The sequence below is a fragment of the Mizuhopecten yessoensis genome, unplaced genomic scaffold (genome assembly GCF_002113885.1).
Source record: "Mizuhopecten yessoensis strain PY_sf001 unplaced genomic scaffold, ASM211388v2 scaffold11051, whole genome shotgun sequence".
In the NCBI taxonomy this organism is placed as follows: Eukaryota; Metazoa; Mollusca; class Bivalvia; order Pectinida; family Pectinidae; genus Mizuhopecten; species Mizuhopecten yessoensis.
The window spans coordinates 260,597-275,607 of record NW_018408854.1 but is presented as its reverse complement, the minus strand read 5'-3'; the positions used below and the strand labels follow the sequence as shown (position 1 = coordinate 275,607).

General features: G+C 34.7%; 1 protein-coding gene across 3 annotated transcripts in view; it reads right to left on the bottom strand.

Annotated features, from left to right (window-relative positions):
- Positions 1-654: 654 nt before the first annotated feature.
- LOC110465076 (ETS-related transcription factor Elf-3-like) overlaps positions 655-15,011 on the bottom strand; it is a 28,539-nt gene continuing 14,182 nt past the window's right edge. The window contains exons 2-9 of one of the 3 annotated variants that reach the window (XM_021520655.1): positions 13,279-13,355; positions 12,530-12,998; positions 7,631-7,870; positions 6,557-6,697; positions 5,749-5,886; positions 5,221-5,421; positions 4,694-4,886; positions 655-3,603 (exon numbers count right to left, since the gene is read on the bottom strand). In XM_021520655.1, the coding sequence (XP_021376330.1) occupies positions 3,495-3,603; positions 4,694-4,886; positions 5,221-5,421; positions 5,749-5,886; positions 6,557-6,697; positions 7,631-7,870; positions 12,530-12,998; positions 13,279-13,305 (1,518 nt within the window). In that variant the 5' untranslated portion in view covers positions 13,306-13,355 and the 3' untranslated portion in view covers positions 655-3,494. The other 2 variants (XM_021520654.1, XM_021520653.1) reach the window with 2 other exon arrangements.

Below are 15,011 nucleotides of genomic sequence, written 5' to 3'. Positions count from 1 at the left end.
GACTGGTGCCTAGGTAGACACAACTAGTGTTATATGACGACTGGTGCCTAGGAAGACACAACTAGTGTTATATGATGACTGGTGCCTAGGGAGACACAACTAGTGTTATATGACGACTGGTGCCTAGGTAGACACAACTAGTATTATATGACGACTGGAGCCTAGGGAGACACAACTATTGTTATATGACGACTGGTGCCTAGGGAGACACAGCTAGTGTTATATGACGACTGGTGCCTAGGGAGACACAGCCAGTGTTATATCATGACTTTTTCCTAGGGAGACACAGCCAGTGTTATATGACGACTGGTGCCTAGGGAGACACAAGGACAAAGAGATAGTAGGTATGATGTGGAGTATGTACTTAGTAGACAGAAAAAAACCCACAACAAATCCTTAGCATTACAATTAGGGCAGGAGATCAATTTCCGTCTCCTCCGTGTCGTCTTCGTGAAAGACACGACGAAAATCCCCGATTCCACAGGGACCCAAAGTTTTCAGTTGTATTTTGTAATAAGGAAAAACAAAACACATACAATAGCTTCAACACAATATGCCAAATCCAGATCTCACAGTTTTTACGAATGTTATGAACTCGCATACAAAATATAAAAAAGAGTTCTGCAATTTACGTAAAAAGGAAAAACTGCGCAATCGATTTTTATGCTTTATTTCCATTGTATCATACAATCATCTTAACAACAACAAAATGTCTCAATAAGAATATATAAAATATATAATAAGGGATGAATTTCTTAAGAGTTTCAGAAAAAATAGACATACAATGTAACCACTGTTTGTAGCATTACGCTTGTGACAACCCCGTCGTCATTCATAACTCAGGCTACGGTGTCATGAAAGAAGTTGGTCATTTTACAAGAGGGAACACTTTAATCAACAAAGAGTAGCATATTTTAATTTAATTTTTAAATGAGGTTCCACCGAGACATAAAAAGACACGTCAAAATTTGAAACATTCAATTACAAATGTCAAATCTGTTATTAACAATAAACTTCTGTAAATATACACGAGCACGGGAAATAAGATAAGAGAAAAAAATGTTTCGGAATACTGAAACTTTTTTTAATAATATAACGTCAATCAAAAATGGTAAAACATGTTTAATATTTAGTACCCCGAACACGATATCAATGGGAATGGTATACATGTAATGCTGAGCCATACCAACAGCTCATCAGCCTAACAGCTTGGATATATTCAAACAAAATGTTCGGTACACGTGTACCAATAATTAACTTAGCACTATCCTATACTCGCCTACAGTACTACTATTCTGATTGTCGAATTATGTTAGTCAGATTGTGACATGCTGTTTTATAATTTAAATATCTTCCAAAATAATGTTCAACTATCAAATTTTTATGAACTCATTTAGATTGGTACCTTTGGTTTGGATTTTTTGCTTTTGCCGTATTTGATATGACTTTATTATTCATTTAATTTGTTTTTTTTTTACACTGTACAGATATTTCAATTGTGAATTATCATTATGATCACGTGTCCGTACTGTAAGGTACCAATACGGAAAAAAGTATAACGGTGATAATGTTCTCTACGTCTCTACGTCCAGGTAAGGACATTAATATTCCTGCCATTCCAATTATAGAACTGAGATCACGAATACCGGTCACGATTTATAGAAATACTCTTTTCATCTACATTTAAAAATTGTATTGATTTAAGGGGACAAACCTGCATTTATCATTTAAAAATATCGTCCGTTCGATAATTAGTTCGTACATCTTATTTTTCTAGAAAGCATAGCCGGGATCAATCTCTTCGAATGCTTATTATAACTCAGTTAAATATTTACTAAATGCAATAAAATATAATAAAATATCTAACACAATTTTTTCCGTATGATCTCTATTTGTCAAGTTTTATTTCGGAATTTATATAAAAAATTGAAGCCTTACCCAAATCTAAGACATTTAGAACTTCCATGAATACCAATACCATAGATGATAACTAACATTAATCAAATAGCGTTTCCTCAAATGAGAATGCAAGTAGTAGCGAATAATACCTACATGGTTTGCGATATACATGTATACATATGGTACACGTGAAAACAAAGTGTTTACTTCTTATTTATCAAATCCGGTTTTGACCACTTCGGTCAGGCGGAGATAACATCCCGTTTTGACCACTTCGGTCAGACTGAGATAACATTAGCGTCATTGTATGACTTTAAAAACAAAACATACCAACAAACATATATATATATAACATCGAGTTACCCTATCTCATAGAGAAAACATATAGCAATAAATTATTTATACGTTCATTTGACTTCTTATTTTACGATAAGTCATTCTCTTACCATAGAATCTCAACAAGAAGTCCACACATCTTTTAACTCCTTAAGATATTCCTTGGTATTAGATTCATTCAAAGAAGTTGAAAAAATATGTCTTTCCTCGCTTTCAAACACAACCTTTCAAAACATTGATCGTTACACGCATTCTTTCAATCTAACATTGCCCACATATAATATATCACTACTTCCTTTCAAAGTTTCTTGAGATTCTAATATTCCATACTTTAATTCCAAAATGTTTTCAAAGGTGATTGCTAAATATGTACAAATATCAATACAAAGGTCAACAAATATTTGTAAGCATTGTGTAGTTTTAAACATCCAGCAGCTGACCTACCGCATCATTGCAATTCTTGACTTGTAAAGTTATTTTGAATTTTATAAAAATACTGCTTCGTAATTTTGTTATATTTACCATCAGTTGGCATTTCTGAATGTCATGGACCGATTGTTGACGTCATCATAATTATGACGTCATAATTGTTCCGTTGGATACCACTGACACTACCTTGGCTATTCATTGAACAAGCATACGCGATACATACATTATTTGAACTAATTGCTGAATAATAATACGTGTAATTGATTTTCTATTAGATGAACAGATTGCAAAAATGGTAGATATAAGTATTGAACTGCTTTCAGTTGGCATTCAAAGGCAATGTACATTCCAAGTAAACAAAGGCAAATCCAACATAAAGCGCTAGCGCGTTCATCGAATTAGCCTTTGTCCAGTTGGTATTCATATTATCTATGACTGTCAACTGAAAGCAGTTCAATGCTCAAGTAAATTCAGTATTTAGATAAATAAAAAATGTCTTTCAAAATGGCTCCAATTTTTACGCGACCCAAAGTGAAGAAGATAGAGCGTCCGTTCAGCTATAACAGCTACACTGACAGTGTTATATAGCCACAAAGAGATTCTAGTTTCACAAAACATGTGAACATAATGAAATACTGATACATAGTCGTACCTTACACATCAGTGGAATTCCACAAATTGAAAACTCTTTAACTCCAACACATTTATGCGTGTCATATTCTGTTTCTCTTCAATTTCAAAGAAATGTTTTCCTCCACACACAAGAATATGATGACGTCCTTTCCACGAGTTGTGACGATGTGTTTTTGAGACAAACAATGTCGACATCGTTACACCGATAACTTCTTTTCTCGGACCCTTTCCATTGCCAGGCTGGTAAACTTGTACACTAGTCTTCGCCCCTCCACCCTCTCTAAGATACCTCGTTTGTAGTAGTGTCTGAAACAAAGACAGGCCTTTTGTAGACAGGCTGATATGGTATACTATGAACCTTGTTATGAACATTTTGATATTTTATTCTAAAATGAATATCATTACATAGTCATACATATAATACATATAATACAAACGTAAAACTTATATTTAGATTTGTTATTTGAATTTAGAAAACTAAAAGATGGTGTATTGTTTTGTGGGTAAATCAACCAAGAGTTATGAAAAACAATACATTGTAGACTGCATTTCTGAGTATAACAAAAAATAACATAATTGGTTAATAAATAGCTGAGCTGACACATTTTGTAAATGTAAATTGATAGATCGTGCATTTGGCTTATTTATTAATGGTGCATTAAGTTAAATAATAGTTAATTTACTTGCCTAATTTGGATACATGATGTATTTAGGTAATCTAGATAGAGTTTTTTGTTAAGTAATAAGTGATTCTAAGTAAAGGCAAGGGGCAACTCGTACACAGTATATTATGCGTAAATTGCACATATCACTGGTAACATTATGGCGTATAGGGTGCTAAGATGCATGCATCCTTACTGATATAATTGGTATAATGTTCGAGGACTTGTGTGTCTGTATATTACAAACATTACACAATATGTTCAAATATGCCTCTGAAATAGGTGCACAGTGTAACAGTTTCAGTTTATATTTGTTTCTTCAAATTTATCCTTTATATTCGTTAGACTAATCATATGGCTTCGAGTTCTAACTGATGGACCATCCTGTTAGCGAATACTATCGATGGTCGGGTCCGTTACAACTCTCAATAAGTAATTGTGTTCATAGGATACATCGTATGTAAGAGGACACAGATGAAGCCATATATCAGGGCCAAATTGTCCAAAAGGTGATAAGCTTGTGATTATCACAAATGATTGTTTTTGGTGAATCTCTATAGCACAACCATTAACTGAGTTAAAACTAAGTTAATTTTCATGCAAAATTGTGTGATTTAACCTTGTATGTTGACGCTACTATTAAAACGGTTGAAACATATTGTTAAACAGTGATGAAGCTTACCACCTTTTGAACAACTGGGCCATGGTGTCGCTTTATTTAATGGCCAACTTACCTCATTGCTCTGCTCAGTTTCTCGTATGTCATATTTTCGTTGTTTTTCAAACTGCCCCACAGCTGTGCTACCGCCTCGGATTGTACGAACCGGAACACGCCTTCCCTGTGGTTCTCCCAACGTAAATACTGCGGGTTGTACAGCGGGTTCATCAGAATCTCGTAAATAAACTCCCACAGGTGCTGATTCTTGGCTGCAGGACACAATGATCACAGAGTTATGGAAAATTCCAATGACATACAATGTTTTATTTAAATAATATGTTAGTCAGCCCCGACAAATAAAACTGCAAATATGCATATGTATTAAATTCCTTGCAGAACGGCATATTCATTGTTTTATTGTGTATACAGTTAGGGTATTGCCGAATCAATATGCCAACTACATAAAATATGGATCGCAATTGCAAATAAAGAAAATGTTTTTCAGTTTCAAGACCTTTACTATCAAATTAATTTCTTTTTAAACAAGTGTGTTATTCAACTTTGCCAGAACGGCAGACTTGCACATGCCCGCAAAAAACCTACTTTTCTTCTCTTTTTGTGCTTCTTCATCTGTGGGTAGGCTTTTTATCCTTGGTCTACCTGGCCGCCGTCTCGGAATGGGTGTTGATGTCAGCTCGCATGGCAGAGAACACTGACTGACCCCTTGGGGTGTAGAACAGTATGGCTGATACATACATTGCCGTTCGTTCATGTTACATACCGGAGGTGTCGCTCCAGGAAATGCTGCAAAATTAATAATGTAATATTGTACAAAGCAGTCTCTATTTCAGATATGAATAGGAATGATACAAATATTGGTAATAACATTACATTCCTTGTGACATGTAGGAGAACTTTATAGTCAGTCAATGGAGTTACAATATACAACTATGGGAGTTAAATGATTCAACATTCCGTGTATATATAAACGCATGCTTGTTACAGATTTATAAACAAACTCTCTGAAACATTTACATCCTCGTCTGAGCGAGAAAGAATGACACTGTCATTTTTCAGCAGAAAATAAACGTCCATGTGAGAGAGTATTATGAAAGCGTGGGGTGTACTTACAATGTCTTGCCTGCATATGATGGGGCAGCGGAAGTCTAGGACATGTGTAGGGCTGTTGGTGAGGCTGCTGGTGAGACTGCTCGTAAAACATACTCTCTGGTCTTTCTAACTTCCCGAGATCATTACACGACTGGTAATCTAGCAACGTTAACACATATACCATATTAAAAAGCATGGATAGAAAGTGTACAATGGTAAGACAATCAGGGTGATATTGATATCATATACTGAACACCCTTTTTTTCTATAGAATGAATTATAATAAAGTTCAATTGAATGATTTGATAAATGTTTCGAATATTGCAATCTTTTATGAAAACCATTTTGTATTCCCTGTCAGTGAGTAAAGTTTTCAAGTTTTCGTAGTTGTAAGTTGACATAGACGCGGTGGGAAGCGTTCCTAATTGTATGGTTAGTTAACGTCAATGATAAACTAGTTAAATTTTATAAAATACGTGTATATTCAAATATCCCAACTTTCATTCAAAACATTATAGTTATTTACAAAAATAATTGATGATATCTTTATTAGCACATGCGAATTGACCAACCAGGGAAAAGAAAATAAAGCTTAAGAAATAACAAGAAGAAATTATAGAAATTGAGGTTCAGTATTAATATTTCAGTAGCAGAACGCTATACACTGTATTACGGAAATTTCAATATTACGTTTATATCAAGTACATTTCATATAGTGATAATACCACTGTACTCGTCCCACCTGTCGGGAAGTACACATTTATCAACTAATTCCACAGAAAACAAGAATGATCACCTAAGTTAACAGATCATAGCATTATAGCCTTACCTGGTAAATTGTCATAACTTCGTGACACGTTTTCCATTTGGAAGTGTGGAGGGGAAGAAGAAAGACTTAGAGGGGAGGAACAAGAGTCATCTGTTCCGTCTGTCATAGGCGTACTTGTGTCCAGGCGTGGTTTGTAACTCACTACAACATCAAATTAGCACCACAATTAATCAAATCGTTTTAAGGTTTGAAATTTTATCAAATTTACACAAAAAAGTAGTGTTGTTGGAGACGATTATCCTTTATTTACCTATTTTGTCTGTTTACGTTTGAACGGCATTCATAATGTAAACCCGTTTACATTACAATATATGTTTGGTAAGAACACGGGGTTGTCATTTTCAAACAGCCCAATACATCTCAGCTTGCACTTACACACATCCCTCTCAATGTGCATTTCGCTAGTGGACGGTAACAGGCCACACGATCGATATCGAGCTTAACATAAATGATCTCAATTATGATATCAATTTGTAAAAGTAGCTACATCTCATTTTGTCATATTTATTCCAGTTTTATTCAAATTAAGTTTTTTTCGCCTGCATTACAATGATGGTGGAATTTTAAGATCAATGATAAAATGCGCTGGACAGGTCTATTAATTTTTATCTTTTTATTTGAAGGGAATTTGATAGGCTGACTACGTCTCCATATTTTACCTGGGACCCTCATTACGCGGTCACGCCTCAGCTACCATATGTCACGGGTACATCTTTATCAACAAACGCGCATGATTTAAGTGATTTCGTTTTGCAGGAGATATGCATCAATGCATTTTACACGTGAAGTTCCGATGTTCTTAGAAACAGGTACAATAGAGATGTTCACATGGTTTTCACGAGAAGCGTTTTCCCACGGAAGTAGAGATAATGGATTGCAAAGTGGCAGTCTTTAGAGACATTAAATTAATCATTACTTCCTTCAACTGTCACTGAATTAAAATTTCTCAACTGTCGAACCACACATATGGAACGTGGATCGTATTGCTATCCTTGAATAATGACATGAGTTTAAAGTTCATATTATGCAACCACGCTTTTGTCAAGTGAGAATTTAATAAACTTTAAATCTTACTTCCATCGTGCTGTTTTCTGAACAGATCATAGAAAAGTCCGCCAAAGTTTGGCTCTAACTGTAGAAATTCGTCTATGCCCATTTTACTCAGGTCTGCTCCCGATACACCCCTGAAGTTCTCCGCGTGCAGTAATGAACAATCTAACTGCTGCTTCTCTGCTGCGTCAAATAACCAATCCAGCACTTGTTTTGCATTCCAACTTTCAGGAGATTTTCCATTCCATGTTGAACATTCTTGTTCTAAAATACCACAACAAAGCAAAAAATTATTAATATAAACACTCAGCATTAAATGAAGAAAATGATTTTAGTTTGGTTACACAAATCAATCATATTAATAAATGACATTGTAATAAGAAATAAAAATAAAACGTTAAGAACTGTTGCTTTAAAAAAAAAGGCAACGGTTTGGTGGCATTATTTTACTATCAATGTCAATAAAAATACAAAGCTGTTTCAAATCGCGTGTAACAGTGCGTGATTTCAATTTGAAATAAACATTTTCTATTCTCCCTTGTATGTGTTAAAATCAATTTGACAACACGCTTCACTTCAGATTAAAAAACCCTTTAAAACATTCATGCTATTGATACGCATGCATAGTGAGATAAAAAAAGAAGGAAAAACATAAATTTCGGAACTTGGTATAACTTAGGCATGTTTATATGTATGTGATATAAATTGTTCAAGAATCCAAAACGATCTTGGAAAAAGTTTAAGATAATAATAACAATGTTTAAGAAATGATAGGCATCGTGTTGTCTATCATTTGAATAATGATAGTAAATTGTTATTTCTTGTCGTTTCAGAATATCAAGAGATGTACGATAAACCTGTGAGGTTTAAACATTAGTTATGACCAACGTGATCACGTTAAGGGCGTTCCTTACATATGTTAACTCGTTATAGCACAAAGAAAGAAGAGGCGCGTCTGTGTACTGACCACAAGGGGACATATGTAAATGGTTCATTAACCGTGTCAACTAAAAAATAGACACAACACTCAGGGTTTAACCTGCTACCAAATATGTGTCTGCACTTCTGTTCATCCTTATATCAACATACCCTTTGTCTCAAATCTGGGTTACAGTTTAGATTTATCATTGTAACTTAGGAATTATAGTGTGTTTTGAATAAAGCTGTTCATAAATTTTAGAAATATAACATATGTACCATATCAGAAGCATACTGAAATTCAAATCAAAAACATTCTTTTAGAGCAACGAAGTATCTTGATTTACGAGTTGTCTTGATTGTAAGAATTGTCCGGATATTAATAAATGTCTTCGAAACTGTGGCGTATAGTTTCTAGTATACAGTATTGTTCCTAGTTTCAGCTATACCTATTCGTCAATAACGTATGTTATGATTTACTAGACATACATATGCGTACATAACCTAGTTCGTAACGTACAATTCTTACAAAACATGTGTGTGCTGTAAGTTGAACTTATGTACATAAATAACGTATTTCGTAACTTGCTATACCGACTCTTACATAACAGTGATCTAACTTTCAATGCACACTCATACAGAGCTAGGCTTTAACTTATTATACATTCACGAACATAACGTAAATGTATGTTGTAGCTTTTTTTTTTTTTTTTTTTTTTTTCGTACTCAGGTTTTTTGGGCTCTAGAGTTCTTAATGAATATTACATATATCATTTATTATGCTTGGAATGCATGTTTTAGTAATACGATAACATTATATAGCGTCATACAATACAAATCTTGTTTTACTTATAAGTGTTGGTTTTGTTAATATCTGTGTGATGGTTAGTTCACACATATTCAGTAATATAAGATAACGTCCTATATCGTATCATTTTACCTAATGTGTATATATATTTAATGTATGTTGTAGCTTACTGCGTGTTCATAACTATGTTATGTTACGTTCATCGTTCAAGATACAAGGTGGAAAACTCTACTGGTCCCGAGGTTTGACGTAACCTTTAAGGCCATATTATTCTCTTTTGAGTAGTGACATTGTGTGATGCAGTGTACTTAAGCTTTGGTAGACTGTGTCAATTACTAATTTTAATGGTGCAATCATCTGTGTTTATATTACCTTCATTTTATAATGTTTCTGATCGCTAATATGATAGTTAATCATTTTTGAAACAAGTATAACCATGATTTCAAGATTTTCTTTCACACTCAAAAGTATGATAGGATCACAGCTATCTTTATAAACGGTTCGAGTGTAATACCCAACACAGAAACCATAGAGCATATATAAGAAACCGATTACAATTACAAAAAAATCACAAAGCATTAAATCTATCATAGTGTGATAGTTAGGTATACACTAAGGTCCTCTAGATCCGACATTGGCCATAACTAGTGCTACAAACAAACGCAAGGAGTAAGTTTAACCATCTCTTAAATCACTTCAACCTATATGTTTGGATCGTTTTTGTGTGTGTTGCATGTCATATTACTTGAACTTGAACTTATTAACAGATATGGTCATTAAAGTACGTGCCAGGTTTCGATGGTGCAGAGAAACCGGAGTACCCGGAGAAAAACCGTCGACCCGCCCCTCTTATGCCTCGGTCCCGAGACCCAGTGGCGGAGGGCTTGTGATCATGGACGGTCAGACACCGTAACCACTCGGCCACATCGGCCCAATCTTTAACTCAAACCGAGAAGATAAGTTATCGACTAGTTCGTAGGTCGTCTCAAAGCGATTCACAAATTATTATCCGTGGTTATAGGGCCTTTGCAACCAGCCAATATCTTTCTCAACTCCCTAGGGAGCATACAGCTAGTGCTGCCATTTCGGCGCTCACAGCTAGCATTCAACACTTTTAGCACTGCCCAACCACGTACTCATTTACAGCTGAGTAGGCTGGAACAAGCGGAATAAAGTATCTTGCTCAAGGATGCAACACAGTGCCGTGCCGTGACTCGAACACGCAACCCTTCGGTCACGAGTCCGGCGTCCTACGACTAGACTACCGTGTCTCCAAAATTTAAAGCTAACAAGCTCAGGGGAAGATAACAGGCGAATTCTTTCATGTTCATACTCTCCCTGCATACCGCTGATATACAATGACTATTTAAATTACACGTGATGCTTCTGTGTCACAAACCTCAATTCCGCAAGAATAGAAACACACGTAACGTGCCTCAAGGAAGTTATCTGTCATATTTGGTCTTAATATATCTCATAACTACTATTTGATATTGTCAAAAAACACAAAACGTTTTCAAAACGTGATTTCCTCACCACGTAATAGTCCATTTAAAATCAATTCAAATTACTCATAATAAACGTTGATAACATATACTACATGTATGACGCGCTAATATCATAGAACGAAATATTGTTCTTTTTTAAAGAGTTTCCTCCTCCGAAAAGTGAAAAACAAAACCAAATATGAAAATATTTACATAACAAAATCCGGAACAAATACTTTTGAGAATAATGTTTTTTTCAGTAAAAACATCTCAACACAATCAGGGATAATAATTGTAATTTGACCTACATTTACAACAACAGGATCTAAGGTAACATCTCAATAAGGAAAAATACATCATCAACCTGGGAAAAGAGGAAACAACAAAGCAAAGAAATCATCAAGTCACAAACAATGCCGACACTATCTATTGATACGTGAACTTTGCCTTCTACACAACTCACACCCACACGTCGTTTATCTACGAACAATTGAGCGATCTTAAGTGGACTTTCAACATTGATACCTTTTATTTTTATCAGCGGATCGCGTTTCTAAGTGAGAGATCTTTGTTTTTCATGGTTATTTGTTATTTACTTATAGCAAGGTAGGGAAAGGCTAGAGAAAATATGACCTTACAGAGGTACTTCAAAGTCTCGAACCATGGCCATTTCGAAAAAATAATCGTAGCCTAATAATGATATGTACTGTGTTGGTAACCATAGATAGTAATATACCATTGGAGATTATAAAGTATGAGTTGTAAGGAACCTTCAGATTGCAGCATTTGTGTGGACATTTTATGTGGAATCATGAGCCCCGTTTTTTCTTCGTCAATATGTAGCTAAAACTAAATTTTGCTGGCCAGGAATATACAACTGAGAGGATGAAACCTGATGTCTATAAGAATGATTGTGTGACCTTTACGCATGATTTGTCAGCCTTATAAACCTTAGACCAAAACACAACACCAAAAGGAGCGCCCAAACAGACAATAAATTTAACTAAATATGAATCTTTCTATGTGCTTAAAGCTAATATTTCCTTTCCTTAATGCTTTGTAATGTAATATTTGTGTCTGTCTTTGCTTCAGCTGAAATGTGATCTTTTGATAAAGAAAAAAAAAACTAACTTGGTATACAAAAGGTGTTTTGATCACAGTGATGTTTAACATACACTTGTTCTGTTAACGTCTCTTTGATAAAGCTAATGCATTCGGGCATCAAAATGACTGTTACCTTTTTTTGATACATTCCGATATACTATACACATATAGAAGGCAAATGTTATGAGGACATATTAAAGGTAGAGACTCACACGCCGAACCGACTACCTGGCACACTTGTTGTTACATGATATATGTTTACTATTCTTTGATAAATGTCTGTGTATTATCTTGTGTAAATGTTATATGCATTCAAAAAAAAAAAAAAAAAAAAAAAAAAAAGTAAATGGTTAACTGACATATTTGAAATACCGGTTATTTGTTACTTAAATATTCGCTTACCTAGCACATACAATTCAATACAACATTATTGGTACACATTAAAATGTCACTACAGTTTATACTTTCACAGTGGATGTTTGATTAAGTAATAAAACCTCTAAAACAATGAAACACACAATGCAGACACAGAAGAAGACAAGATGGAAAAAAGTGTAACAATAAAGAGAGCATTATTCACTAAATAGGACATACAAAAATGCTTACCTATTTTGTGGTCCCCCGTTTGTAGCCGCTGGTCGTATTGTGAACAAAGTTGGGATGTGTTGCTGGGATTTCTATCAAAGTGAAAGGATTTATTCTGATAGTTCACACAACAATTCGTATCTTGTTTTGATGTATCAAGAACAGGTCCATATCCATTGTTTCCATAATTTGACTGAGCACTTGGTATGTTGGTATTAGGAGCACTGTTTGTCATATTGATGTTTCGTTGAGGAAGTTGAGAATAGCTCCATGAATGGAAATTGGGAATACTTCCTGTAGAGTTTTGATAACAGTTTCCTTGTCTCACTAACTCCGACTCGGTGTTATAGTCACACAGAATTTCCTCAATGTCCAGAGCATTTTGTGGGTATCCACCACGTCGGCAGTCGCTTGGGGAATCTGTTGTCTCCTCCATTAGAAAGGGGGGCTGAAGAACGTTGTGGTCCATTTCCTCGATAAGGCTGCATATCTGAGGTGAGAAAACCAGCTATCAATTATATATATATATCTAAATTTTAATTGAAATTCAATTCATGTCATTTCATATACAAAATTATACTTTTTTGCATTACATAATACTGCATCAACTTAATATTATAAATATATGGTAATGCATTATTGAAAACAAACGCATCTTTTGTACCTTAGAGTATGCAGGAATGGTGGAAAAATACATGTCATCAGTTGCTCCAATAGGGAGAAGTATTGCAGCCTGACAATACGATGGATGCCAATGTAAAGCGACTTACATATTGCGATGGGCTGGCGGAAGGCATGGTATTGTTTATCTGCTTCACGTGTTCAAGCCGGAAATCCACGTAATTTCCTGCTGCAATTAGAAAAGAAACTGTAATTGGTTATCGCCACGTGCCCTATGCCGTAATCTTCAATTTCTTCTTCGCCAATTACCGCACATCTTGTTATCGATTGGCTAGGTCTTTAGACCGTGACAATGGCTTTCCTAGCATTCATTCATAAGTCTGTCAACGAGGAATTACTCTAGCGGAACCGATCGTCTATCGTGCAGCCAATGGCTAGGCAATACTACAGTTAACATTACCTTGTGTGTTTTATTGCTCTATCACACGGATCTTAAAACATTTCCTACCTGATATCGGGTTCTCAGTGACAACATCAGGTGAGTTTGTGCAAGGGCCGACTACGGCCTACCTGACAACTAAAGTAATTAGCAAACTAATATAAACAAGTTTGGCCTCAATCGGCTCAGGTAAATAGTGATCGCGTCGGGCCCACGGTTGCCACATGGTAGAGGTATTAATACAATGATTATCTCTTTAAATGAAGTTCACAAGCTAGTTGCTTGCTTTTAACAATCTTATCAATCCTTTTCTGAAGAAAGGAAGTAATTTAACAATAAATTAAAATACAAAACGGTTTTTAACTTCGTAAGTATATCGTACTAATAATTACGTTAGATGTATTTGTTACAGAGAACAAATACAAATGCTACTAACGACTTTCTAATAACTTTAACTAATAATTACGGAATTAAACCTTTAAACAAGCCATACATTGTTATAACATCGATTTGGATGAACAGCATAAGTAAATATATTTTAAAATATATTTTTGGTCGACTTGACTCGATATCTTTATCAAATCCCAAAATCACAATTGAACTTACAATGTAGACTTAAATCTGACCTAAAAAAACCACCAAAACATGCTGATGCTAGTATATTCGTGATAAAATGCCGATTTTATCCAACAAAACAATAATATGGAAGCTCTTACCACGCAAAAAGAATATTAAAGTCATATGTCATGCAATGACTGTATGGTATCTCTTTTTGTCAATATGCACTGTTATTTCCGAGCTAGTTTTGATCAAGCCGGACCTGCTCAAATAACAAATGATATGTTTAGATCCTTACGATGTCTCCGTAAGATGGAGTGTTATTTTTCAATGTTGATCTCGAATCCTGGAGCAAAGGTTATGTCACACCAATTTACAAATACAACATCTGTAATTCGAAAAATGGCAGATGTAAAAGGGATTCAAGTTTTCTTAGAATAGTTTTCAAAATAATAGGTGTGACAAATTTCTTACAAAAATCAAAACCGAAAAAAGTTGTAATGAAAAATAAAGAATAAAAATAATCATGTTAACTTATATACAATATATTTACTGAAGAAGACTGGTTCAATACAAGTTTAAAGTGGAGTTGAAAAAGTTATAAAAAACTAAGACAAATATTTTCATTTGTTAATCAGATGTTCAAGGAGATAATCGAAAATTGATTTTGATTTGACCTGCCAAAATATCTAAGTGATTTGTCAGACAAAGTATTTCTGTGATCAGCAATCATTGAAAATCTAATGTATACGGATGACATTGTCGTATTGTTATCCCTACTTAACGTTTGCTAGGTAAACTTGGTATTTTGGGAATATTTTGCTATGACTAGTGTTGGGAAAGTAAATGTTAACAAAACAAAGCTTTTGATTTAATACGCCTTGT